Genomic DNA, 26509 nt, shown 5'->3' on the forward strand with positions numbered 1-26509 from the left:
AAAAGAATTTTCTCTCCGTTAATGAGTTCTGTGGTAGCTAAGCTTGTTACGAAGACTTTTAGATGATTTTGTAAATAGTAGGGCTTTGAAAGGAAAATGTCTACAAAGCTGTTCTAGATTCCATCCAACAAAGAGACTGTATCATTCGTTTCAAAATGTTAATGTTTTTTGTCTCTTCAACTTCATTTTGGTCAAGCAATCCCATATAAGTCATCTCAGTGCAGCCATTATTTATAGCTAATAATCTCCTTTAGCTGCCAAACCGAAACTAGATCTCCTTCACTCTTGAGCTGAAAGCGCTTTTCTTTTTACAATGTGCTGGAAATGTGCCAATTTACCAGTTCCATTAACTTAATGAGGTCTGACAGCCTGCAGCAAATTTTCTCATAATCTCTCTTGGATTTAAATTTGGTGCTGCACAAACAACTGAGTACAACCAAGTAGTTGCTTTTTAACTCTATATATTCTAAGCAAAATTCTTTACACATCTTATAAACAAAGCAAGCTCAAGTCTTTCTCTTTTTTTTTTGTGGACATTTTTTTAATCATGCAGCAATTATTAAATTTACTGATATACTCTTTAATTTTAGCAATAATCTGAATGCAGTATTTGTGTTGACCTGTTAAACATCAGTATTAAAACTTCAACTGCAAGTGATTTCAAGTGTAGTGCTGTTGGTGGTGAGAGAAGGATGGTATTTATTTATTTTTATAATACACCTGAATAGTTATATGAGCTGTGAGGTTATGTCTTGATTTTCACAGACTAATAAATAATCACTCTTATAAGGTCAACAGTAGTTTTAATGCAAGGTTAATCCTTTGCTTCTGTTTCCTAATACTTTCAATGATTTCTGTTCACTGAAGGCTGTAGTGTTACTAAATTCACAAGAAACAGAATTACTGGGCACATTAAACAGAACAAAAGTAAGGTCTTGCTTTCTCTTGCTTGAATTCCGTCTGTCTACTAGAAGTAGCCATATGCTGAAGGGAAAGCTGAAAAAATGGACTATTACTCGTTGCAAGAATATTGGGTTTTTATCTGTATTTTTTAGTATCTCTAAATCTGGTAAACCATTTTAAATTTAGCAGCATGGCATTGTAATAGAAAATTGCTAGTGACATGTTACACTTTGGAAATGAGCTTGCAACAAAGGTTTGATCTGAATTTAAAAAGGTTAGGGCTATTTCCCTTCTCTGTATTAACACTTGCACTGTGAAGTTTTCACTTGCATCAGCATTTCCTGAGAAGCTGTAAATTTTGTCTTGGAAGTGCTTTGGACATTACAAGACCTCAGTACTCGGGGTACAAAGTATAATAGAGAAATACTAAGTTTGAAAAGCACCTCAAGTAGAAATATGACATCTTGCACTGCCTCTTTATCTGAAGGGTCTCCTTGCAAGGGCTTTGTGTGTTTTGCATTTTAACACTTTTTTGTAAGTATTAACTCTATAAATATTATCAGGCTGAATATTTGTACCTCAGCCCAGTTCAGTCTTTCAGTTCACATCAAGTTCTGCAAAGTTAATGCATTAGTCCTCTGTTTAATCTGGGCTTTTTTCCCTATAACATTCTTTTGGTGATCTGTTTCTGGTTAACAAGAAGGAAAAAAACCTTTGGCCTCATCACTACGGAATCTTACGTGGGAGCTTCACCTCACATGAGGTATTGTCCAGTTCACTCAGTGGAAGTGTTCATGTATTGAGAGCATGGAATTGCTACTGCGAGGCCTTAGAATATTTTTAGCCAGTGCTAAATGCATAGCTAAAAAGAAGTTTGGGACCTGTTTTTCTGTCTTTAATGTGGGTCATTTTATCAGTTCAAGCCTCAACTTCTCAGGACAACTGATTTAAAATCTCCCATGAAGTAGCTGAAAGACAGCATGGGGGTTTGCCCTAATGCTACTTATTCCCCCCACCCTTTTTTTTTTTTTTTTAACTTAAGAGGAATTAAATCACAGTTTGGATCCCCATACATGTCTGATTACTACATGCTTATAGTAGGGCCATTTACAAAACATTCTAATTTTATGTTCCTTAGGTTTCATGGCATTCCCCCCCACCACCTCCACCTTAGGCAAGGTCTTTCCTGAGTCCCTCGACGAATCTGGTTAACCTTAATGTCAGAGTTAAAACACTATTGTATATTTTGTTGCTGTTGTGATGTCTTATGCTCACTCAAGCAAGTGCATTGCACAGTCTGAGAAAAAAAGGATAATTTGGGGGGGTGGAGGGAAGTAGAGGAGCTTTGTATCCTGCTGAAGCATTAAGCAATTTTGTAGCAGAGCTGGATGTTTCTTGCTACATTTCTGAGTATTTTCTGTAAAATCAGCTCAGCTCAATGCAGGTTACTTGAAGTGATTGCAGATAAAGTGAAATATTAAAAGAATGAAAACTTTTTTTCAGGACTGGTACCCTTGAGACAGCCAGGTGCTGTTAAGTCTGCATGAACATCAGCATAGCAAGGGCAGTAACCCAACAGTGTCTAATGCCACCTGTGTATCAGTCAACTGTGCCTTGAACTAATGAACTTAGACTATTAGCATTCATTTATTTTTAACATCAGTGAGCCTAGTGAGGCTGTGTTCCGGCCAATGACCCTCTTTTTATAGGAACAGTCATTTTTAGAAAATGCATTAGTTTCTTGAACAGAAGAGCAAATTTAAATGGAAATCTGTATAATTGGAAAGCCTAGTTAAGAAAACTACATTAAATACAATAAGTGAGAGATGGAAGTGAAATGTGAATAGAGTTGCTAATAATTAGCAGCTGTAGAGAAATCTATCTAAACTCTCTTTTCTGTTTTAATATAGATTTTGCATTCTTGTTTTGCCACTGTGCTATAAATGGTCATACAAATGTTGCCATTCATAGGCACAGAAAAAGGTAGGAGAGCTGGGGACTGGGAAAATCTGTTGTACTGGCAGTTTTGAGAGCAGACATAGTGTTGAGCTCGGCTTTTGCACTTTGGCTGTAGCCATAAACCAGGGCTTTCTTCCTTTCAGATTCTTGCTTGTTCTTTGTGCCTTTATAAGCAGAGATACCCAAATATGTTATGTCTGAATGTTGATATATGTGTAAATATGATTGTAAGTTGGAAGATAGCCTGGTTTATATTTGTGCACGTATATTGTTTTCCTTGCACTTTAATTCACTGTGCTTTTAGGAAATAATGGGCTAGAAAAATGTTAATTCACCAATATATACCGCCCTTTTTTATTCCTGATGCTCTTTTTCTTGATTGGTACTTCGAATAATTTCATGGGACTCTGAATTTTTGGCTTTACCATAGGTTCCCTGAATAACCTTGGACAAGTTGTTTAATACACCATGTTTTCACAGCAGTCTAGGAAAAGGTGGTTCTGTGAAGCAAGAAAGTAGATTTCCATAATAAATCTACCAAACAAGTCAGGCATAGCAACTTCTAATGAACCCTTAGTTTGTAAGGACTTTTTAATTGGATGAAATTGTCCTCACTAACAGATTAGAGTATTTTGAAGAAACTGCACTTTGACTTCTTAGACACAACCTCAGCAGATGCTCAGGCATCTGTCCAGGTATCTAAAGATAGTAGAAGGAATTCCAACCCACTGACAGCAATAGCAAAACCTTTATTGACTTCAGCAGGCCAAGATTTTACCCCATCACAGATCTACACTAACCCTTGTGAAAGGATAGCGCTCTGCAAATGGAAGAAGATGAGAAATAGGGCACATCCTCCTGTATTGTGATATATCCGCCTGTTATGTTCTCTTCAAAAGCTGGTGTGAATGCATAGTTGAACATTTAACTTTAGGATGTGTGAGAAAAACAAAGAATAATGTCATTCTCTTGACATTCCCATGGTTCTTTCTCACTGACAGGTAATTTTATATTTGATACATCCAGAACGCTGATTTGAGCACTGTCAATGCCAGCATCTATGTTGTCATTTTTCCTGTTTAAACATAGATACCGCTTTGCTGGATACCTTTCTTCAGCTTCCAAGAACTTATTCAATCTTCTCTAAACACATTTTTTAAATAAAAAAATCATGACCATTTTAAATTGTTTCTAGTCTTAAGAAAACAGAGAGTATGTTCTTGTTGAATTCAGAAAGAAAAAATAAGTACTTTCAGGTCAAAAGTTCTCATGTTCAGTCCTCATTGCCAATTATCTACTTAGGTGAGGGTACATTACAAAACCTAAACATTTATATGTTATTATATAATCCACATGTTTTTATTTAAGACTGTCTTAGTAACTGAGTAAAATACATGAGTAATACATAATAGCACAGATTTTTTTATTCCAGTTATTTTAGCTATCTCACTACAAGTCTCTGAATCCACTGACTTGAAGAGGATACTTGGATCTTTGGCTTTTGATGCAGGTCATTTTGGCCTTTGCTTTAGATGCAGATCTGCATGTATTAAAGTAGAAAAGCAGCTTTGAAAGGTCTGACCTCATTTAGGGGATACAGTGTTTCCTCCACTTTGTATTCTGTTTCTTTTTTCCTTCCAAGCTAATACTCTGATATTCTCAGTAAGGCAGTATTCCCACTTACCTGACTGCAACTAAATAATTGTCCTAACAGCTTGTTATTAATGTGTCCTTGGAAAGAAGCAGCTTAAGGGGTCAGTACAGGCTGTGATCTAGGATAAAACATTTCAGGACCTTCCATACTGCTGGGAAAAAAAGGAGCTAAATGCAAAAAGCAAAACAAAAAAAAATTCACAAATTCAATTTGGTCACCTAGTTATACAAATATAAATAATTTGTTTTTTGTTCCTCTGTTTTGTCAGGTTTATGTATGTGTACACACAGGCAACATATGTAAATACTGTTCAGAAGAGGATAATGCTTAAACTTATCAAATGGAGAGAAAAGTATACTTAGGTGTATTTAAACTTGCATTTAAGCCTAGGCAGAGGCCATTTGATTATGGGACAAACAATACCAATTTGATAATCTGTTCCAGAGAGCAATGTCATCTAGTCTTCTCAATGAAATAGCAGTGGATAAACATCTGAAGAACTGAGCAAAGATCTCATCTGGAGTCTCTCAGACTCATCCAAATCTCATGGGTTTTCAAACTGGGTCACGAAAGTCTTATGGAAAAAGATTTTGATCTGATTTTTTGCTGTTTTGTTAATTCCTGCTTCCAATTCAGACTGGAAATTTTGCAAAATTGTTCCTTATTTTGGCTTTATGCCTTGGTTTGCAAACAAAAAAAAAACAGTGTGAAGAAAAAATATTTAAGCCTTATTAAATGTGAAAAGTCCAAGAGGTTTCCAAGGACCAATCCATTTGTTTCTAGTTTGGTCTTAGATTAAGTTAAATTATTTCTAATTCAATTAAAGACCAGACTCTTATAGGTATAAGACAACTCTGAGATAGGTGGGTAATCAGTAGGATTTGAATAAGTGTTTCGTAGATGTCTGTCTGCATCTTTGGGAATTTATTTGGTATGTTTTTAAAAAATCCAGTGTTACTAAGAAGTGCTAGAGACTGAAATTCTCTTACTTACAAAAAGCACATTTTCCTTGTGCATGTACAGCTCTGCTGTTCTTAAGAGATGTAACTTTTCATACATCTCAGGTGTTGCTACGGGGATAAAATGCCTGTAGGAAAAGCAGCAGTCACCACTCCACAGAGCTGCTTGTCAACAGATATCAGGCCTGGCTTGAAAAAAGTCATCATTGAGTGCCTGATCCCTGAAATGCACAACAGATGCCCTGTGTCATGCACACTACCATCAGGCATTTTCTGCCCACAAGGCACTGGGTGTGCCTTGCTCAGAACATTGACTTTTAAGAGCTTCCCAGGACGGGGCTCCAGGTTGCAGTCTGTCTGTCTGTAGAAATCTACTCCATTACCCAAACTTGTTTGCAATATATCTTGTTTTGGTTGGATTTTAAGCAATTTATCAGCTTGGTTTTCCTTGCATTCAGACCAGACTGTCATTTCATTTAAAACATGAACATAGAATTATTTAGACTGGAAAAGACCCTGAAGATCATCAAGTCCAACCATTAACCTAGCACTGCCAAGTCCACCATTAAGGGTAAGAAAATATCCTGTTGATGATAAGAAGATAATAACAAGCAACAAGTAATCAATGCTTTTTGTACTTGCCTGTGGAAAAGTAAATCTGTCCAGTTCTTCCACAAAGCAAAACATCTGAAAAGTGATTGCTGGCGTTATGATTAAAAGACTGGCTATAAATACCAGTGTACTCCCAGTATATATGCAAAGTGCTTACTAGGAGGTGCTAATGAGGATTGGTAAGTCCTTTTTCTTCCCAAACAACCCTAGTCTCACAGAAGTTTGGAAGAACAAGCTTATGCTTGGTTTCAAGGAATCTCTGTCATTAGTTTAATGCAGAAAGCTCAGCTGCAAAACTAATAGCTGCATTAAAAGCCTAATTTTACTATGTTGCTATTTAACATTTGCGCTCATCAAGATGCGAGGGTTATATTCTCTGAACTATGTTCCATTGTCAAGAAAGAGATGTTGTGCATCCACAGAGTAAGGAGGAACAGAAAAAAGTTATATTGCAGTATTGGATGGTACAAAGGCAACAAGAAAGGAAATGGGGAAACATGTTTGAATGATTATTAAGCAGTGGCACGCAGAGTGAGGGCAACCATTAGATTCTATGGCTAAAGTCACAGTAGGCTACGAAGGGCTGTGAAAATGGAGATAAGCAACTTATGACTGATACAACAGAGAGGAGGAACCACAGGACAGAGCCAGATAATGTAAAGGTGAGGTGGGGAAAAAAGGTAATTGGAAAATGTAGGAAAGTCAGAGGAGAAGAGAGGGGCCAAGAGCTAATATGAAGGAAAGTGGCTAGGGAAGAGAGCTGGCTCACAGGAATATGGTGAGACAAGAGGAGGAGAGCCTGATGCAGTGCTCTTCTAAGTAAGACTTTCAGGATTGGCTGTCTAATTAAATCAGTGGAGCTCTGATTTGAACCAGTTGAGGGTTTGGCTAACTGCTGCTGATTCTACCTCTTTTGCAGGAAAGACACTGGAGAGTGAGAAGTATGTGTGCATCCCATCTCATACACACAAAAAAGGAAATTATCGTAATACTTTTAATGCCAAGCAAGATAACTCTGCTTTGCTAAGTAATGTTTGCCATGTGTATTGTGTATGCTGGATGATGTTAATCTTGAGGTGTAAATCTCCTAATTCTCAGACTGGTGTAGTAGAAGTGATAGCAATGCTGAGTCTTCCTTAGTTCCAGTACTAGTGTGTTCCCTCAAATGACTGTCCATCTGGGACTGTAGACACTCCTCTGGACTTACGTGGTTTAGTTTTCATTTCCATTTAACTTTCTCTGTGCTGATATTGCCAAGGGAAACGCGTGGTTGTATTACTTCTTTGAATACTGAATTCTATGACTGTATTAATGCCACTGAAAAAAAAAAGTATTTCCAGAGTAAATAAAGCCCACTTAAAACTGGCCAGGATCAAGGGATACCTGTCTGCTACACTGAGTGTAGTTGAGGTGAAGCTCAACCCTTACAGAGGAATTATTGCTTTGCAGAAAAATGTGTTGCGAAACTGCAAAGTTACAATGTTATCTGATATTTCTAACAAAGTGTTCAACTGTTAATCATTCTGTAAACTTCATCACATATTTACACAATGAAATAGGAATATTAAGAAAAATATTTTTTCTATGTAAGAGAAATTAGGTTGAAAGGTACAACTGGCTTGTTAATAGTTTCTTAATTGAGAGGGAGAAAGTAATTAAAACACACACTGTTTTCCATATTTAACTTAGCAGAGAATAATTCTAGACCAAAAAATTACATTGTTCAGTTGTGCTTTTGCTTTGAAGACGCAGAAAGAAACAGAGTTCACATACCAGAGTAGTTAATCCCAGCCAGTTTCTGTCTCCAGCATATCAGCTCATAAAATTTCCCTTCTTTTTGCGATAATAATAACACGGCATATTCTTTAACTTTTAGATTGAACAGGAGAACTTGGATGTTTCAGGTCAGATTTTTCCACTCAAAAGATAGAAAGTGTATATCTAGAATTCTCCATGATATGTAATCTCCATCTGCTGTTTTAAATGTGTTCTTGTATGTTCTGATTTTTCAAGTTTCTGCTGATCATGTGGTATGCTAAGCAAGTGTGTAAGTTCAGGCATGTGTTCTCCCCTTGACTTTAGTAAGTCTACTCATGGTTCTGGTCCTGCATCCGCTGTGGTGAGATGGGGGCTCCAAAGCAGCTTGGGACATTTATTCAGGAACTTTTGCACTGGACGTGCTTTAAAGAAGGGTTTATCTATCCACTTGGAATACATAATACAGTAAATGTGGTGCAGTCCATATTTTTAGTGGCTTTCAAGATGCAAAGTACCTCTTCCTTCTTACTTACAGAATTTGAACATTGCTTACATATGGAATAGGTCAGGTTGCCACAGTCATTTAGGTTATCTCGTGAGATTTTTCAGAACTGTGTATCTCATCCAAGTTAGATGGGCTGATAGACATCTTTGGAAATCCCAACGGGACATCCACAGGTGTTTGCAAATATCATTGTGGGTTCACAGGACACAAAGGTGAGATCTGAATCTAAGCATCTGCAGGACTAAAGTGAAGCAAGGGAGGGTGTTCTTGATAAATACCGAGGCTTGAAAAAGCTCTAGTGATAAAAGGATGAAGATGAAGCAGTTAAAGGTCTAATCTTAAATTTTTCACGAAATATGAATTTGTTAAAAATTAGTCTTTGGTTTGAAATAGTTTCAAAAGGAAAAAAACATGCGGTTATGGAGATTTTCTAACACATGATTTGACCTATCAAATGCTGGTCATAGGAGTGAATTGTGTTAATAGCATAAATTCTGTATTACACTCTCTCTTTTCCCCAAATCTTTCTTTGCACCAGCAATTACATGAAAGCATTTTAGCAAACTTTTTCCAAAGAGCTCAGATTTTTTTTGGTTGTCCCTCTGACTATGGTAGCACAAAATTCTAGCCATGTCTGCATTTTTTGGATGCTCCCACAACATACCCGGTGGCTAAGATTGAATTCTTTTTCATTATGCATTTTTCTAATTTTCTCGCTCAGGTAGCTATTTCTTCACTTGAAAAATCCTTGGGTGCCCATCATTGCCACTTTAGAGACTTTTTTCCTATGAATTGCAACCTTTTCAGTGAAGTACAGAGACAACCTAGCTTTTCAACAGGAGACATGGACAAAAGTACCTGTTCACTGAACTGCAGCCAATAAAGGGACACAGCTTGAATTACCACGGGCAAATACTGTGTGTGCAGATGAGTGATCTTACAGTAAGCTTAAAATTATCTTTCCTCTTCTCCTCTCCTGTGTTGGTTGGTTTAGAATTTGCTTTAAAATATTACGCTGGTGTAGAGATTTAACATGACATACCATCATACTTTATTTCAATCCAAACCCATTTCTGTTTTTAATCATACCATTGTGTTATGTATGTGAGTGAATTTCTGGAACTCTGACACTGACAAGGTATAGACTAATGCATCTTGGCAATGCTGATATTCCAGTCCGTTCTTTTACTCTGTGTTTTTTTAAATTAAAAAAAAAAAAAAAAATCAGGAAAACGGCTGTATCTTAGGGTTCACATTGGAATAGGCTTTGCTGTTTTTTTTTTCATCCCCTGAGAGGCTAAACTGATAGGAAAATGATTGCGGATCTTGAGTGACAATAAATAAACACTATATCATCTTAATGCTCTTACATATTTCTGAAGAGAAATTATTGCTAATGTGTTAGTATTAGTTCTCCTATTGCCTGATTAAGGAGTTTATAACGTTATGGTGAGATGACAAGCTGCTAGTTACTCCTTTTCCAATGAAATATAGCCTGATATTCAAAACCAGAGGCCTGTGTTTGCCAGGTCTTGCTCTATAGGAGAGATCCTAATCTCAATAAGATAAACTGCTTAAATAAAAGTTGATGAAAGAACAGCCCAAAGAGTGGATTATGCTCAAACAGTTTTACAGTGCTTTGCTTTAGCACAATTCTGTGCTTGTGTCCTTAGGGAAGTCTAAACTATTCAGTGTTTACAGAATTGTATTAATCTTGATTTTTACCAAGTTAATTTCTGTTCAGTACTTGCATATTCATTTCCATTTTGTACTGGGAAGGAATTATGGGGAAAGGGTTAAGAGCATGCTTGCTCTTCATCTGTTTTAAATCCATAAATGTGAGCCCCTGTGCTGTTTCTAGGTTTCAGATTACCCTCTGTGATTTATAGGGAAAGGCTGTTCTCCACAAGTTGAAATCCCATGTGTTTCTCCACCATTGTAAAATAACAAATCCTGGGGAATGCTTCCAGTTGCAAAAGTTGCAGTTTTGAACTACATTTGTAACTGCCTTTTTTTTCCTGAAGTCATGGCTTTGACGTGAGAAGTGAAGTCCCCTTGTCCAAATGCTATCTGTTCACAGTTTGCTGCGCTTTTCATTGTAGCTTACACAAACCACAGCAACACCCTCATGTTTACAGTTTTCTTTCAGTTTATTTTTGGAGGTTACACCCACTAAAAAGTGCAGCTGCGAGAAGACACTTATATCACTCTGCATAAGTTACATCCAGAGCCCCTACAGAGATGGCAGGCCAGAAGCCAAGGTGACCTAACAGAGCATCAGCTTCCAGTCCCTTCTGTTGTCTCACAGTGAAAATAAGAGCAGAATTTGGCTTCATGTTTTTCAGCTGATACCTGTGACAATGGTGAGAGATTTTGACATGGTACGATTTCAGAATATAATGCTTAGAAAGAACTTCACAGCAGTGATTTCCACCTTTTCTTTCTCATTATTGAGCAGCAGGAGAATTTGCCAAGCCCCTCTGTAATAGAAAACATGGAAAATGTTAGAATTTCCAAAATAATATCATCACATTTTGGTAATTGAAATATTGCCATTCACATCAATGACTTTTTCCTTTCAGATATTCTTTCCTTCTGATTCCTCTCTCTGCAACAGGAGACCTGCTTTGTTTTGGCAGTCACAACTGTGCAATGACTTGAATTGTCTTGAACCACCGAGAAACTCTCTTGACTTACCTACTTCACCTTGGTAGGAGTAGCTGAACTTAGGAGGGTGTATGAGTGACTCCCACCTCTTGCTTGTGATTGTTTTACAAAGAAGAGACACGTTTTTTATACCTATTCACTATTATTTAAAATACACATATCACTGAGATGTAGGGAAAAACTGAAGGAGTTTCTGGTTAAACTCACTGTGTGAGGTTAAATAGTGCAATATTGTTTTGACCTTCCACGGATCCCTTATGAACTGTGTCAGTAGTTGACCCAATGAAAGATTATTTCTTTTGTCTCAAAACAAAAGGTTAAATGGGATGGCAGCAGTAGAACTACATGATGAATCTTAATTAAGACGTGAGATACAGCATATATTAAATTAGCATATTTTATGTAGGGTAGAAACAAATAATTGAGGAATCTTAATGAGTTACATAATTTTGATGGTTTTATGTCTCATACTCAGCATTTAGTGCTTTTGTGTACAGGTTGTATCTGATGTGAATTCTGGACAATGCAATTTAGGCCAAATAGAAAAGTCAAACTCAGCCTTGAGTTCGCAGAGGTCTTGTAGCTCTTTACTATGAATACAGCAAAGAACTACTTTGTAGCGTAAAAATCTTCTTGAGCATAATGAAGTAATGTAACATCAGCCAGTTAAATATTCAAAGGTTATTGTAAGTTCATTAGGCAAAAAATAGAGAGGAGAGTAACCACAGAAAATATGGTTACTTCTTCTTAGTGCCACTGATTGCAGCCCTGAATTTCCTTGTGTAGTTCAGAGCCTTAAATTACACGCTCTGCAAAAAATATTTTTTTATCTGAAAAGGTTGCTCTTAACCAGATGATGCAAAATAGTATCTGTGGTTTCCCGTGTGCACTGAACAAAAAAATCCGTTGTGTTCTGTCTTCAGCTTGTGTAGAAAAGGAGTTTAATGTGTCAGACTGTGTCTGTAAGACAGTGCTGCACATTATTATTTGCTTATCTGTAATCTCATTTGTGTCTAGCTACTTTCAAAAAACTTGGCCTTGAAACCGTGTGAAAAAGCAACAGCCTTCTGACTCAATAAGATGCAGAGAGTGAGGAGCTGAATAGAAGTTCACTGTAATTTGATCTGGGTATCAATACCAATTGGTATTTGATAATGACATCACCAAAGTTGGGAAACAATCAGCTCTGACAAAATGGGAACTGATTTGTGTATTTTTCCTGCTTTTTCTATGCAAATTTTTGGTATCGTCCAAGGATAATTTTGTTTGACTATTTTTTTTCCCATGTCCTTTGTTCAGTGCTTCATACCCTGGAAACGGGCATAAGTTAAAGGGAAATTGTGAAAATATACAGCAAAGGTGATTTAGGATATGCAAGAAATCTCATACTCGTACCCAGTTTCAGTGCAAACCGTTATCACGAGGGTTATGTTCTTAGATAGCATCACTGTGGGCAGACCTCAAGGGAAATCTCTGATGCTACATCTGCTTGCCCCAGCATTCCATTAGTTCTGAAAACATATTGGTGATCTTTATTCTAGCTGCAGCAGTTTTTCCTGGTTCTAGACATAGTATATGTGTTGGACCACTTCCCCCAAAAAAAGTTGAACAAATTTAAGTGTGGCACTTCAAAATCCTATGCTGTTTAGCTATTCTGGATCTTCTTAGGTTTAGTTGGAAACCATTTTTTGTTTTGTTTGTCGGGATATGCCAAAGAATATAGAGGGACCACTGGGAATAGAGTAAAGGGTCAGCATGCTTAAAAACTCTGCTTTTAATGGTGTGTTTGTCTTTCTTATCCTGTGTCCAGTCTTCTGGAATCATGTAAATGCTTTGCAGAAAGCTGTTCTTGAAAATTCAGTTGTAATATGATCTACCCTGAGTTACAGCAATACTGTTGTTGTGCAGCAGTATAGATATTAGAGAGTTTGTACTTTGGGTGAATTGCAACACCTTGTGACACCTGTGTTCCCTACCACAAAAACAACTTCCAAAAAACATTTGCCATCTCCTGCTGACCCACTCAGCTGTTGTTACTTTCATTGGTGCCAACTGAAAGTAAGGAGAGCAATGGTTCCTTCCCTTCTCAGGCCTATATTTATATACTCATTTCAGATTGCCTTGGTATTAGCATATATTAAGGGATTAAAGTGGGTTTTGATGTGTCTCTGAGTCTCAAACTGCTACTGGTGCCTGACACAAGTCGTGTGTCTTAAGCTTGTTTTCCCCATTCCATATGAGCCCCTAACTCCTGCTTCCCCATCACCCCTTTGGATACTTCTCCCAGGCCACTGATGCAGAGCTCAGGATTCTTTCTGACTTTCCACCCTGCTCTTGCTGGGTGAAGGCTCCCAAAGCAGGGGAAAAGCCCAGTGCAGGGCTGAAGCCAGCACATGTGCCTTTCCCCAGCTGTACATCAGTGTTACATCTCTGCTGAGACAGAGCTGAGAGCTGGGGAGATCATGTCAAGCTCTGAGTTCTGGCTGCTGAGCTGCCCATCTCACAGGGAGCCTGCGTCTTTCCAGCTTCCCCTATTTATAGACCATGCAGCAATGGCATGACTGTGAAAAGCCTGCACAAATTTTTTCTTCTCTAAAGCACTTCCTATAATAGTAGGATATATTTGTTATTACCTGAAGATATTAAAACATCAAAGTCCTTCAAAGGTGCTGTTATTTTTTAAGCTTGTTCTTTTTTGCGTGTCTCTTAAAAATCCTTGAACCAAGCTAAACCAAACTATCTCTAGAGAAAAGAGGATCACTATCCTGCGTGAAAGAATTTCTAAGTTAAACCTGTGACTTCTGAGAGAGGAGACATGAAAGCTGCTGTAAAAGAAAATACAAATCCATTAAAAGATGACTGTGGTTTAAAATTACATATTTTACGTTATTATAAAGAAAGATCAACTACATATAGTTGGGAGAATAAGGAAATAAGGAAAAGCAAATAAGATTACAAGAGTTAATTCAGCTTAAGCCTATTCCACTGAGGTACAATCGCAATCAGTAAATAATAAATTGTTTACTGACTGAAGGGTTCACCAGAAGAGTAAATTAGACATTACTCTTGCAGACTATTCTTGCAGAGCAATTTTTTGATCTAGAATCACTGGTATTCCTATGGAAGTCAGTCCCTGCATTCCCCAAGATAGGGAACAGAAATTATGTTATGAGACGTGCATTTAAGTCAAAGAAACTTTTACTTTTAAAATTAAACCCTTGAAACATACTATTCTATACAAATTATTAATCAAATGCCTTCATAGGAATAATTTGCTGTTGAATTATTCAGTGCTTATATGGACAAATGCATTTAATGAAATCTTACACATTTGTGACCAATTTACAAACATGAATAGGAGTTCAATAGACAAAGATCTTTCATAAACAGTTTACTTGTTTGCCAAAAATTACTGGAATGACTTTGAATGCTAAGACCAAAGAAATTCTAAAATTCTGGCTTGCCTGCTGTTTGTGATTCTTCTTGTTCTATATGCAACTATTATTTCTGTATTTCTGTTGCATTTAAATCGAAGACCCTGGCAGGGAGGACTGTGGGGGATAGCTGAATTCATTCACATTTCATTTGCCTTGTCACCAGTTTCTAACTTTACTTTCATGAATGGATGGGAACTCCAGTGGATATAGTCTAGTAAAGAATGTTTGTCTATTAAAGATAAACATATTCGTACATTGAAAATGTTATGGGAGCATTTCTGTAAATTCCAATACCTGAAGGGAGCCTACAGGGGAGATCTAGAGGGACTTTTTACAGTGGCATGTAGTGGGAGTACAAGCATGAATGGCTTCAAACTGAAAGAGGGCAGGTTTAGATTAGGTATTAGGAAGAAATTTTGTACTGTGAGCATGGTGAGACACTGGAACAGGTTTCCAGAGAAGCTGTGGATGCCCCAACCCTGGCAGTGTTCAAGACCAGGCTGGATGGAGCTCTGAGCAACCTGGTCTGGTGACAGGTGTCCCTGCCTACAGCAGTGGGTTGGTAAACTAGATGATCTTTAAGGTCCATTCCAAACCAGGCCGTTCTATAATTCTATGTAATCACTAAGCCCATTCAATTAAACTTCAGCCTAATTAACCTTCAGTCTTCCAACGTCATCATACTTTTCTAATGCTTTTGGTTTTACTGGTTTATCCTTAAGATGTTTTTTTGGGAGTCATTTACAGACCAGGCTCTATTTTGAGAGCCTCCAATAAATGTATCAGATTTGTGGCAAACAACAGTTGCCAAACTCTGACAACAAAAAAAAAGAGAGGCTGGGTAGCTGACTTCATTTGAAAAAGTCAGTGATTCTGATTTTATTCCTGGGTATGGCGATCAAGCATTTCCTATTTCAGAATACAGGGCGATGCAACCTAATCCTTTCCAATTTCCAGCATCTAAAATGTTGCTCAGTATGGAGAGATTCCCATCAACTGTAATGGGCAGGGAATGACAGGATAACCTTCAGCCCCAGCAAATTCTATACCTAAAGTGCCTGGAGGACTAAGGATGAAAGATTTCATTAGACTTAAATGCACTAATGAAACAGCTTAATGTAGTTACTCTGAATCTCATCCACCAGATTCTGTGACAAAGAATGCTTTTCAGTGCCTGAATGGAAAAAAATACTTCAGTTCACATGCACAACGTATGATTAAAAACTGATGTGTTAAAGATAAAATTCAAACCTAAATAATGGTTAGTGCCAAAAACTTCAGGCCAACTGACTTCAGCCTTCTTTCTAATACTGTACTCTGTCCCAAGTCAGAAATTTAAGATGACTGCAGAGAATTTAAATAGGTTTGAAAACTGAGCTTGACTTCAAATCAGTGTTAGGTTTACTGAGAAATGGGCATTTTGTAAAAGATATTATAAATTTGTGGTTCTCTCCTACTGCGTTTTCGTTCTTGTTAAACTCATTTTGAATAGACAGCGCTGACCTTTTAACTCCGATAATATCAGTGTCCCTGTACGCTGGGAGGTCTGTGCCAGACATTATGGTCCCGGTAATAAAATGTTCTGCACATGAACAAAAAGGCAAGTGTTACAAATAGGAAATTAGCACCACCTTTCCTTTGTCTAGTTGCTTTAATATTTCTGTTAACACTAAACCAATACGTAGAACACCTTCCTGAGATGAAAAGGGGAACAAATTTTAATGACATTACTAAGGGTTAGATATAAAATTCAGATCTTTGTAAGGACAATAAATATTTCTAATTAGTAATTGTTTTTCCTTTCTTACTATGCTTTTAAAAGAACTCTGTATTTCAGAATGGGGATTAATCTTGTAAAACAATTTAAAATAATTTTTTGTCTTGAATCATAGAAAAACCAAACCATGCACCTGCTTACTTCTTTTTTTCATGAAAAGGTTTTAAAAAAAAACTATTAGTCTTTCTCCCAGACCATTCTTCTGGGGTGGCCCTGCAGGTCCCCTTGCAGAAAGAAGGCAGGTGCGTGCTGGCTGAATGGTGACATTCACTGTGGCTGTGCGTGAGTGGGGGACTGGGGAATGAGTCACACCTTGGGAACCTTAAGGTTTTGGCTGATTGTGTTGTGGAAAACTAATAATATGCAGTAAAATGTACAAATATCTCAATTACAACAGTTTGGGGCATTTATAAATGGGTAACAACTTCTCGACCAAATGAAAATGTCTGTTAAATTGCATAAAGTTCTTCATCATGCTTATTTTCTGAATTAAGTGAAATTCCAGTCGAGATTTGTGATGGACTAATGAAGAGATCAGGTTTCCTCCCAATGACTGGTTGTAGGTTAAGTATCCTAACAACAAAAGGAGGCAGGAAAAACTAAGGATCTCTAATAATTTTATTCTGTCAGGCTTTCTTTTGAAATGTGTACAATCAATCCATTTTGTTTTGTTGCCAGGGTTTTTTTTTATCCTCGTTTATTATATTTTGAATAGTGCTGGCATCCACAACAGGTTATTTTTCAGGGCACAAATAAGGCAGACCAAGTTTATTACCTGTAAATGATGCAGATTTGCATGAGTCTCTTGGCCCTGTTACCACCAGCATAGTTTTCTGTTGTTCGTATTCCTGCTTCATCCTTCTGGAACATTCCTAAAGGTTGTAACAGTGTTACAACTTCCTTGGTGTCTTCTGGACCTAATTCTAAGTCCGTGAGAAATGTCATGTAGCAGGTGCTGTTTTCAAGGTTATCTTGATGTCCTGTTCATATTGAGTGAAAAAATTACTGGTTGCCAGTGAGAGGTATTGGCAATTTTTCTTCGGAAAGGTGCAAGCTGAAATGTTGTCTGGTATTGGAAACAGTAATATTTAGCTTGATTTTACAGACGTACTGTATATTTTATTTTTTAAGGTAATGTGCTGCTGGTTATTAGAAACACTCGAGTGGTGTTGGCAAGTCCCTTCAGATGTCAGTTATGAGATTAATGGGTATGGTGACAGTGATGCTCAGGAGAGGAAAACCGCTTTGTTGCCAAAAGAGCAAAAGCCACGTCTGCTGACCCTGTTGCCGATGACTTATCAAACCAGCTTTTTCCCAAAGTTAGGCAAAACCAAACATCTAAAAATGAGGGATTGCGATTGCAAGAGAGCTCAGCTCACAGAGCTATACTGAAGCAGGCAGGCTCTCTGGAGTATCCCAGGAATCCCTAAAACCCCCTTCCATGCTGCCATCGGAGACTCGCTGTGCACAGCAGTGCTTCTCCAAAGGGCTTCTCCTCCTGGCTGTATGGACGGGTGCACCATGAAGGTGTCCTGCTGCTCTGGCAGCATGCTCAGAGGAGGTCATTTCCTGCCACACTCCTAACAAAAATAAAGCATTCATGGAACTGAGGGTGGTAAAGTATTGAGCATCTAAGCATGCTGGATGTGCCCAGAGGTTGCAGACGGTCCCTCAGTAACCAAAATTCAGAGATGTCACAAGTGGCTGAACAAACAAATATCACCAGTTAATGGTTAAGCTCTCAATTTACTAAAGCGTTTGTTACCAGTTTGCCAAAGAGATCAAACAACCGTGAATCATAACCTTGGCTATTAATTAAATCCTTTATTCCCTTCCCTCATTGCAGAAGTGTTTAATCTTAGAGAATCAGGCAAGCCTGTTGTGCAGAATTAGATTTTACAGCATATGTAGAAACAAGCTTACTGTAAGGTTTCTTACTGGAGCTGGAAATGGGAAGGATTAAAATGAGAATATTAACTTTCCTTTCTGGCATGGAAGTTCATGTCAGCACTGAAAGATGATTGATGTGGAATAGCTGCATTGGAAAATCATTTTGGTGGTGTAGTTTTGTTATTTTACTGAATGGCAAATATCGTTTTTATTATCCTGCTGCCTTTCCTATAGATGAGACTTGTCCTCTAGATAGAGAATGAGGGATTTGGTGTGCTTTACTAGTGACCAGCTGTCACGAAGAAAAATATTTTACTCAGAAATAATGAACTGTGAAGAACACCCCAGAGGAAATGAGGCATAAACCAAAATACTACAAGCAGTTTTATTGCCATTCAAATATATTTCTATTTGTCAAAAGATGTTTTTATGTGCTTTTATTTGTAGGATGTATAGCTGCATGATATCACACCTTTGATATTTACTAGCAAGTTAAGCAGCATTTACCTTTTTGGCTCCCGTCTCCACAAAGCAGAACAGAAAACCCCAAACACTTTATTTGCCTTGGCTTTTGGGGAAGTTGTCTTTGTCCCCAGCAGCAGAATGATGCAGCACGGGGGTACTGTGAACTAGCATTAGGCTAACTGTCCGCTGGGCATTGATCCAAGCACGTAGCCATCCCAGTCAGAAGTAGCAGATTTCCATTTTTATGACTCGAACCATGGTGTTGCAGCAAGATCTGTGGGAGCAGGGACCTGGAGACAGCGTCTCTAAGACATCTCAGTAAGGTGTTAAGAGAGAAGGGCCTCCCTGTGCAGATCCAGCTGCAGATTTGGTGCATAATTACTGAGGTACAGTCAATTTATGTAAATATATTTAGAGGACTAGTGAGCTGCAGACCTGTGGTAAAAAGTTGTGTGTTATCAGCTTGAAAAGCAATGTATTTTATCCTATATCTGCAAAAAGCAATCTTTTCTGCCATTGCTAAACCTGAACCATTTCTATAACAGAAAGAACGCACTGGAGAGACAATAGCTACAAGTAGAAAATGATGGCTTTTTTTGCTTCTGTTTTTGGCTTTGCAGAAAGCTGTTTTCCTACTAAAAGGTGGGAGTTTTCAGAAAGGGAACACCCCAGCTACTCCTATTCAGAGGACAGACATCCACCATTTGTACATACACCACTTTAATTTGCTGGGGGAGATTTGTCGTGAGGAAACAGCTGAATACTCACTAAAATTCCAGCTTATATTTAGCGGAGGAGGCTTGGTTGATACCAGGCTATATCATGCCAAAGACCCAAACTTGTATGAACTTGTACAGAACTTAATTAGGACTTGTCAGTTATGAGATTAATGGGTATGGTGACAATGATGCTCAAAGCCTGATGAACGATCAGGAGAGGAAAACAGCTTTGTTGCCAAAAGAGCAAAAGCCACGTCTGCTGACCCTCTTGCTAATGCACTTATCAAACCAGCTTTCTCCCTCTCTCTTTAGTGAGTATGAATGCTGTCAGGCTCAATACAGACAGAAAGCACTGCAAAATGACATCTCAATATGCTGGTCTATCAGTATTACTACTAATAATTTTATAAAGATAAAATGTCTGGAATATCTAACTCTGCTTTTTATGCTACTCCCTAAAGCCACCACTGAAAGTGTGTTTGAGATGAGAGTTAGAAATGCTAGATGTTCATGCACTTAAAAAGGGAATAAGGATTGTGCTGTGATGTCATTGAAGCGCATCTTGATAAGAGTAATAAAATGAGCAAGTTGAATAATGGCCACAGGTCAAATGTTTGATTTGATATTTTAATGTTAAGGAAAATGCATCATTTTTTCAAGCTTTGAAAAATTTGGAATATCTGTTGGTCTTAATGCTCTGTTTGAAAAATAATGTCAGATACTGTGGAAATCAGTTATTTCAAAGTACAAAGGGCAAATTATTATTTTTTCATTCTGCTTTCAGTTCATATGCAAATACATTTGTGTTTTTAAAAATCTTTCAGATTATTTTGTCTTTATATATACTTAAAGTTTAGTTTGGGAATGCATGTGTAAGTAGATGTTGCATCCAGCTACCACAAGATCATTTGGATTCCTTAGGGAGTCAACATCTCAAAAATCTTTGAAGTGTTTTTTAAAAATAATTCTTTGAAAAACAAAGAATTCTTGTAATTGAAGAAACATTGTATGGGAACTGGGGGAGAACGCCACAGAAATAAACAAACCTCAAAACTAAAAGCTGGATTTCTGGAGTGACTGTGTATAAAAACTTTTCATGGCTGAATATGCAGAAACTTGAGAGTTTGGGCTTATTTTGTGAAAATGAGACTGGGAGATGTGGATAGAGGTTATGTGGACACCTCTTTTACCTGTGAAATGTATGCAAACCCAGCATAGGTCAGATAAAACCCTGGATTTTTATAGCCCTCTTGAAAGGTGAGGAAGGTTAATATAATGGTGTGTTGTACTCCCAGGCTGTGATCACAACTACTTCCATTACACATTCACGTGTTAGCGAAGCATTTACTGCAGACTGCTGTATTTACTGTCTGGGTGGAGATGCTCTTTCACCCCACTCACCTGCCTCGTTTTTCCCACAGGCTGCGGGAACACCATCGTGCTGCAATTAAGGTGATTCGTAGGATGCAGTACTTTGTGGCAAAGAAAAAGTTTCAGGTGAGTTGTGAATAAAAAGCTCCTTTTCTAAATAAACCCTTTTATTCTCCTGATTCATTGTTTCTTTTAGAAACTTAAGAGAGACTAACACAATTCATTTCAGTAATGGTGAGCTACACCCACTATTCTCTCCCTCCTTCAATAGGGTGGTTGTTTCGCAGCAGGTTAGTCAACTGTGGATGCACTGGAAATAGGCTAAACTCCTGAAATGCAGTCTGAATTAAAATGTTATTTTCTGCTAATGGACTTGACCCTTAACCCTCTGTTATCGCTGTCTCTTTCTCGCAGTGCAAACATTCTCGTATGTCTCCATTAATTCTGAGCTGTATGCTGCTGTCATGCCGAGTCAGTAGGATTAGAGATTAAAATACTACCTCAGCCTTGTTTCTGTTCCTTACTCAGTGATAATGAAGTCCTGATAAGAAACCAGGGTGGACATTTGTTAGTGTATCTGAAAGTTTCTCTTTTCTTTTCCCCTCTCCCTCTGCCATGGGTAGGAGACCTCCTTCCCAGTTTATGAGATAGTGGTTCTCTTTACTCCCCTGACTCTCACTGACGTACACTTCCTGTGAGCCACTTCACTTGCTGTGGTCTTGCATCGCCATAAGCATTTAACAGTGGCCAATTAAACTTGTTACCTGGTCTGAATAAAATATTATGACTGCAAACTTTCTGAAAATCAATTTTGGTTAATCCGGTAAAAACACATGTTAACAGCCTTCAGCTTGATTTAAACCAGGTGAATATATATATATATATATATATATATATATATAAAACTTACTTAAAATTAATGAATAAGAGACAATCTCTGGAGAACAGGCTTCACAACTGAAAATGCAAAGGAAGAGAGGGTCTTAAAGGCCCACATCCATTCTCATATATGACCTCTCCACTACTGCTTACAATAGACCAAAAAGCTTTCCCACCCTTAATCTAGACCCTCCAAAAAAGGGAGGGTGTCCTTTCTCCTTCAAATAATAAAGGCACAAAATTTAGGATCCAGAAGGTGATGATGATGACGATGATGATAACAGTCCAATATCTCTGTAAGACAGTGTTAGCTGCTATTTCAAACCCATGATTCTGACTTCATCATTGAAATTTAGAAGCAATGCCTGAATACTTTAGCAATTTTCTGCTTTGAATACTTTCATTTTTATGAAAATTCGTGATCTGATTTATGGCTAAGCTTGCCTAAGCTTTTTAGAAAATTTTTTCAGTTATGTATAATGTATTCAGACCATCACCATTTAGGCTGAAATCACCCATGTCCAGGCTTTTCTTGAGGAGACCACTTTTAGAAACTTTCTGCTATCACATTTCACCTGTTTTTATTATTAGACTAAGGGTAAGTAAGGCATAATGTCCAGACTACTTGAAAATAATATTTATAGTCATTTTGTTTAGAAGTTTCTTAGCACTTGCTGGCCAGCACTTGTAACTTGGCAAGGGATGTGGCCCATTCCAGTGATGTGTCTACTGCTGTTGTATGAAAAATTGCCTAAATATGACCTGTACCATTTAACTTTAATTTATTCACTTGATTTTGATCCTTTGCACTGTGGTAATTACTAGATCAGTGCTCTCATAAATTTAGATCATAAAATATTTGCCACGGTATTAACTAAACTGCTTAGAAACAAAAAATCTACATATTGTATATCTACCTCCCAAGTGGTGTTTGTCAGAAACAGATTTTGAAAATGCCTGAACACTGTGTGCAACATTATCCACCTGGCAAATAAATGAAACTCCCCTGCGGCAGATGATTTGATAGAAGCTGAAAAAGCATTTGACTGAATAGAATGGGACCATTCAGTTCATACTTAAAACTTGTTTGTGCTCAGTATCTCGGTTGCTAATCTGGCTTCTCAGTTGTACTCTCACTTTTGGATCTGCAAAAGACCTGGTCCTGGCCATCCACAAAATCCCTCAACAAGGTTGTCTCTCATCCTCTTTTAGCAGTCTTTCCTCTTCCTAAACGATCAATATTAGCTGTTACTAAAGAACTAAAAATGTCAGCTTGGCTGAAGCAGGATGTGTCTCAAATCACTCCTGTGTGCAAATGATATGCTGCTGCTTCTGTCAGAAACAGAATCTCCCAATAGGAACGTAGGGAGGTATCTAATACTTCTCCATAATTTCTGAATACAAGGTTATGACCGAGTTTAAAAATTTGGAGAGCACCAAAGATACAGTTTTCCAAAGCACTTAAGTATCTTAATGCACAAAGTCACCTTGAAATTCAAGCCACAAGGCGCTTTTGAAAATCTCTCCAGTAATTAAAGAGATAACCACTGCCATTATTCTTTCATCAAAAGTATGTCGTAAATCTGCTTTGTTCTATTGTATGCACATAAAATAATCATAAGAAATTAAAATGTTTAAACACGTGCCAAGTAGTGACTGTACTGTTTCTAATAACCAGGCCAATGTAATATCTGAAATTAAGGTAAAGCAGAAGATGCATTTTAAAAATGTATCTTTCAGCATGTAAGGTACCTGTGTAGCTGTTTTCTGGGAGATCCTTGCTTTCTAAGCATTGTGTTTATGTGAAATATATGTTAAAAATTCAGATATTTTGCTCCTATAACTGTTGAAAAAAACCAACAAACCCACAACTAAATTTCATCTGAAGTCCATTGGACTATTCATGCTTAAAATTAGCTGGAACATTAAGCAAGGCCAGCACTTTAAAGGAGTACTTTTCAGAGATGCCTGTGAAACTTTTGAGAAGGGAAGCATAGGAAGAAGGAGAGGAAGAGGAAAATTTTGCAAAACAGGTCCCAGCATGAACCCAGCATGGTTCTTAAACTATACCGGCTGTTTGCAGGACACACCTGGATGCCTAAATTTGACTAGATACATTTTTTCAAAAGATAAGTTAATAGCAGGGGATGATGGCACCACAAGGACAAAAGCCAGCTAGAAAGCAAAGCCTTCCTGTTTAAAAAAAGAAAAAAATAATTAAAAAAAATAAATAAAGAAAGAAAAGCTAAACAGGGAAACCAAGAATTTCAAAGGACATGAAAAGCAAGTCTTTGTGAAGCATCACACTTGGGTATCATTTCCTCTTAAAAAAGCAGGAGAGAAATTTAGACTGTATTTCAAAGTCTGGTTTAAATATAGTTCTTATGATGATACCCATGTAAGAACCCAGTATACTATTATAAAGAATTAATACTTTTTTTGTGGATGTATTTATGTTCTTGTAAAACCTGTAGGCTGTTTCAAATTCTATACAAAAGGTCACATTCTACTAGTAGTCAGCATAAGTTCTGTGCATCAGTTAGGTGAATGGTTTATGATTAAGGAAGGAGTCTATAGATTACAGGGAAAGTAGACTTCGAAATTACTTGTTTTCTAGGCTTTTCTCACCCCACCTACCAAAAATGAATTTTGTGTATTTGTTATAAATCAGATGCATTAAACGCAGCCTAACCTTAGAACTGAATTTCAGAAAGAAAATCACCATACTCAGTTATTCCATTAGCTTGATTCATGAGTGAATAGCCTTTGTTTTCCAATTAGGAAAGTCTCTAAAAGTCTTAAAACTTATTCAAATGTATACAACTGTGATACCCATCACAGATCCAGAGACCAAGAATTTGTTCTGATTTCCCACTCTCATTTTGAAATTTTTTTTTTTTTTTTACTTTCTTTCCATGCAAATTCTTCCTGTTGAGTAAACTATTTTCCTTCTAAAATACATTTTTAACTTGTGGTGTGTCTTTCACCATGGCAAATATTCCATACATAGCATAAATTAAAAATACAGATTGCAGCTCTACTGATGACATAACTGTTGCCTGATTTGTTACAATTTCCCTGGAAAATCTTACATTTATAGCCTTGTAGTTCATCATCTTACATAATTAATTTGTCATGGTATGAATCATGAATTGTGTGTGAAATCTTTTCTAATCTCCATACTGGGCTGTACCAAACAATGTACTTCAGTGTCCTGTGCTTCACAGGATGTCCTACCTATTTTATTTGAATGTTACTTGGTTACATTTCTCAGATATTCCCCTTACCCAGATTCCCCTCTCCCTTTCTCAGGTATACCTCTGTGCCCATCCAGTTGCTAGGGAACAGCAACAACCAGTAGTGCACATTTGATATTTGGCATTGGCTTTTGTACCTTCTGCAAACTTTCATATATGATAGGGGAAATTTTAACTCATTTAAGAAGAGTTTTTCCATGAGTGTTGGTTAATTAGTAGAGGAACAAAAGTAAAGAAGAGAAGAGGTTAAGGAAAGCTGTGGGGCTGCCTTCTGATTTAGTGTCTTCAATACTCATTCATTGCCTGCTGCAGGTTTTTTTCCTTTTAAAAAATTAACATATGGTCAACATCAGGAGTATTTTATCATAGAAGATCAGCTTTCAATATGAAGTAATTACAGAAAAATCAGTAGTGACTATTAAATACCCTATCATACTCAGAAATTAAGCTTTTTTCATAAATTCTACTGACTCCAGGTTTTCAATTCACATTTAAAAGAGAAAGAAACATCCCTGTAAATGATAAACAGGCAGAGAGAAACCTACTGTGTCTAGTGTCAGGCTCCTGTGTGAGAGTATGAGGATGACAAGAGAAAACTCTGCCACTTTATTCTTACTGAACTAACAGCTTTTCTTAACCTGGAGTTCTCAAGCTCATCTTTCAGATTTCTCTCTTCCCTATTTATAGTACAAAAGTAATCCAGAACTCTTTTTTTTTCTTTTTTTTCTTTCTTTTTTTTTTTTTTTAAATATCATCATGTTTATGGTGCTAGTCCAGGGAAAGATTTACAGGCTTATGCCATCGTTGAACCATATTTCTCTTTTTGTGGATGTTAGTTATGATTTATATGTGTGTAAGCAGTGGGGATTCTTGGGAATTGAAGCAATTCCCATTCCTGTTTAGCCTTCCACTAGTGAGTATATCACGTTCATGCAAGGTTTGCAGGAATCTGGCTGTCTGAAATGTAATTTTTCTGATGAAGTGATGTTATTAAAGTAATGATTCCTGAAATGTGGGAGATAACTCCCAGGCAGGTGCAGGGAACTGCATGAAGGTACCACAGCCTGTTTTTTATATTGTATCCTGCTTTCCTTTGGCTTAGAAAAGAAGAATTGAGGAAAACCTGCAGTGTGTGAAGTAACCTAAAGCAGTGCAGAGATATCTGCTTTTGAGGTACAGATGACAAAACAGTTCTGAGACCTCAAATGGCATCCAGATTCTGGTATCTCAGAAGCTACTACTGTAAACTCTTTTCCTTGTTCTAAAAAGAGTAAGAAAGGGGAGTTGTAAATCAGTGTTACCAAGGTTTTCACTGAACTTTGATATTAGCTACAGAATAGTTTGAGTTGGGAGGGATGTTTAAAGGTCACCTAATGCAAACCCCCTGGCATGAGCAAGGACATCTTCAACCAATCAGGTTGCTCAGGGCGCCTTCCAACCTGACCTTGAACATTTCCAGGGTTAGGGCATCCACAGTTTCTCTGGGCAGCCTGTTTCAGTGTCTCACCACCCTCAAAGTAAAGAATTTTGTCCTAATAGCTAATCTAAACCTGCACTCTTTCACCTTGAAGCCATTCCCTCTTATCCTGTCCCTACAGGCCCTTGTGAAAACTCTGTCCCCCCTTCTTTCTTAAAAGCCCCCCTCAAGTACTGAAAGGCCACAAGAGCGTCTCCCTGGAGACCTCTCTTCTCCAAGT

The 26509-nt window shown here is 37.5% G+C and overlaps 1 protein-coding gene across 1 annotated transcript in view; it reads left to right on the plus strand.

Annotated features, from left to right (window-relative positions):
* Positions 1 to 26509, plus strand: part of LOC114065041 (potassium voltage-gated channel subfamily KQT member 1-like) — a 186637-nt gene that overhangs the window by 51839 nt on the left and 108289 nt on the right. The window contains exon 2 of the mRNA XM_027898623.1: positions 20727 to 20802. Within this exon, the coding sequence (XP_027754424.1) occupies positions 20770 to 20802 (33 nt within the window). The 5' untranslated portion in view covers positions 20727 to 20769. The remainder of the gene's footprint in view (positions 1 to 20726; positions 20803 to 26509) is intronic.

The sequence above is a fragment of the Empidonax traillii genome, unplaced genomic scaffold (genome assembly GCF_003031625.1).
Source record: "Empidonax traillii isolate 1590-97213 ecotype Southwest subspecies unplaced genomic scaffold, ASM303162v1 scaffold608:size386988, whole genome shotgun sequence".
Taxonomy (NCBI): Eukaryota; Metazoa; Chordata; class Aves; order Passeriformes; family Tyrannidae; genus Empidonax; species Empidonax traillii.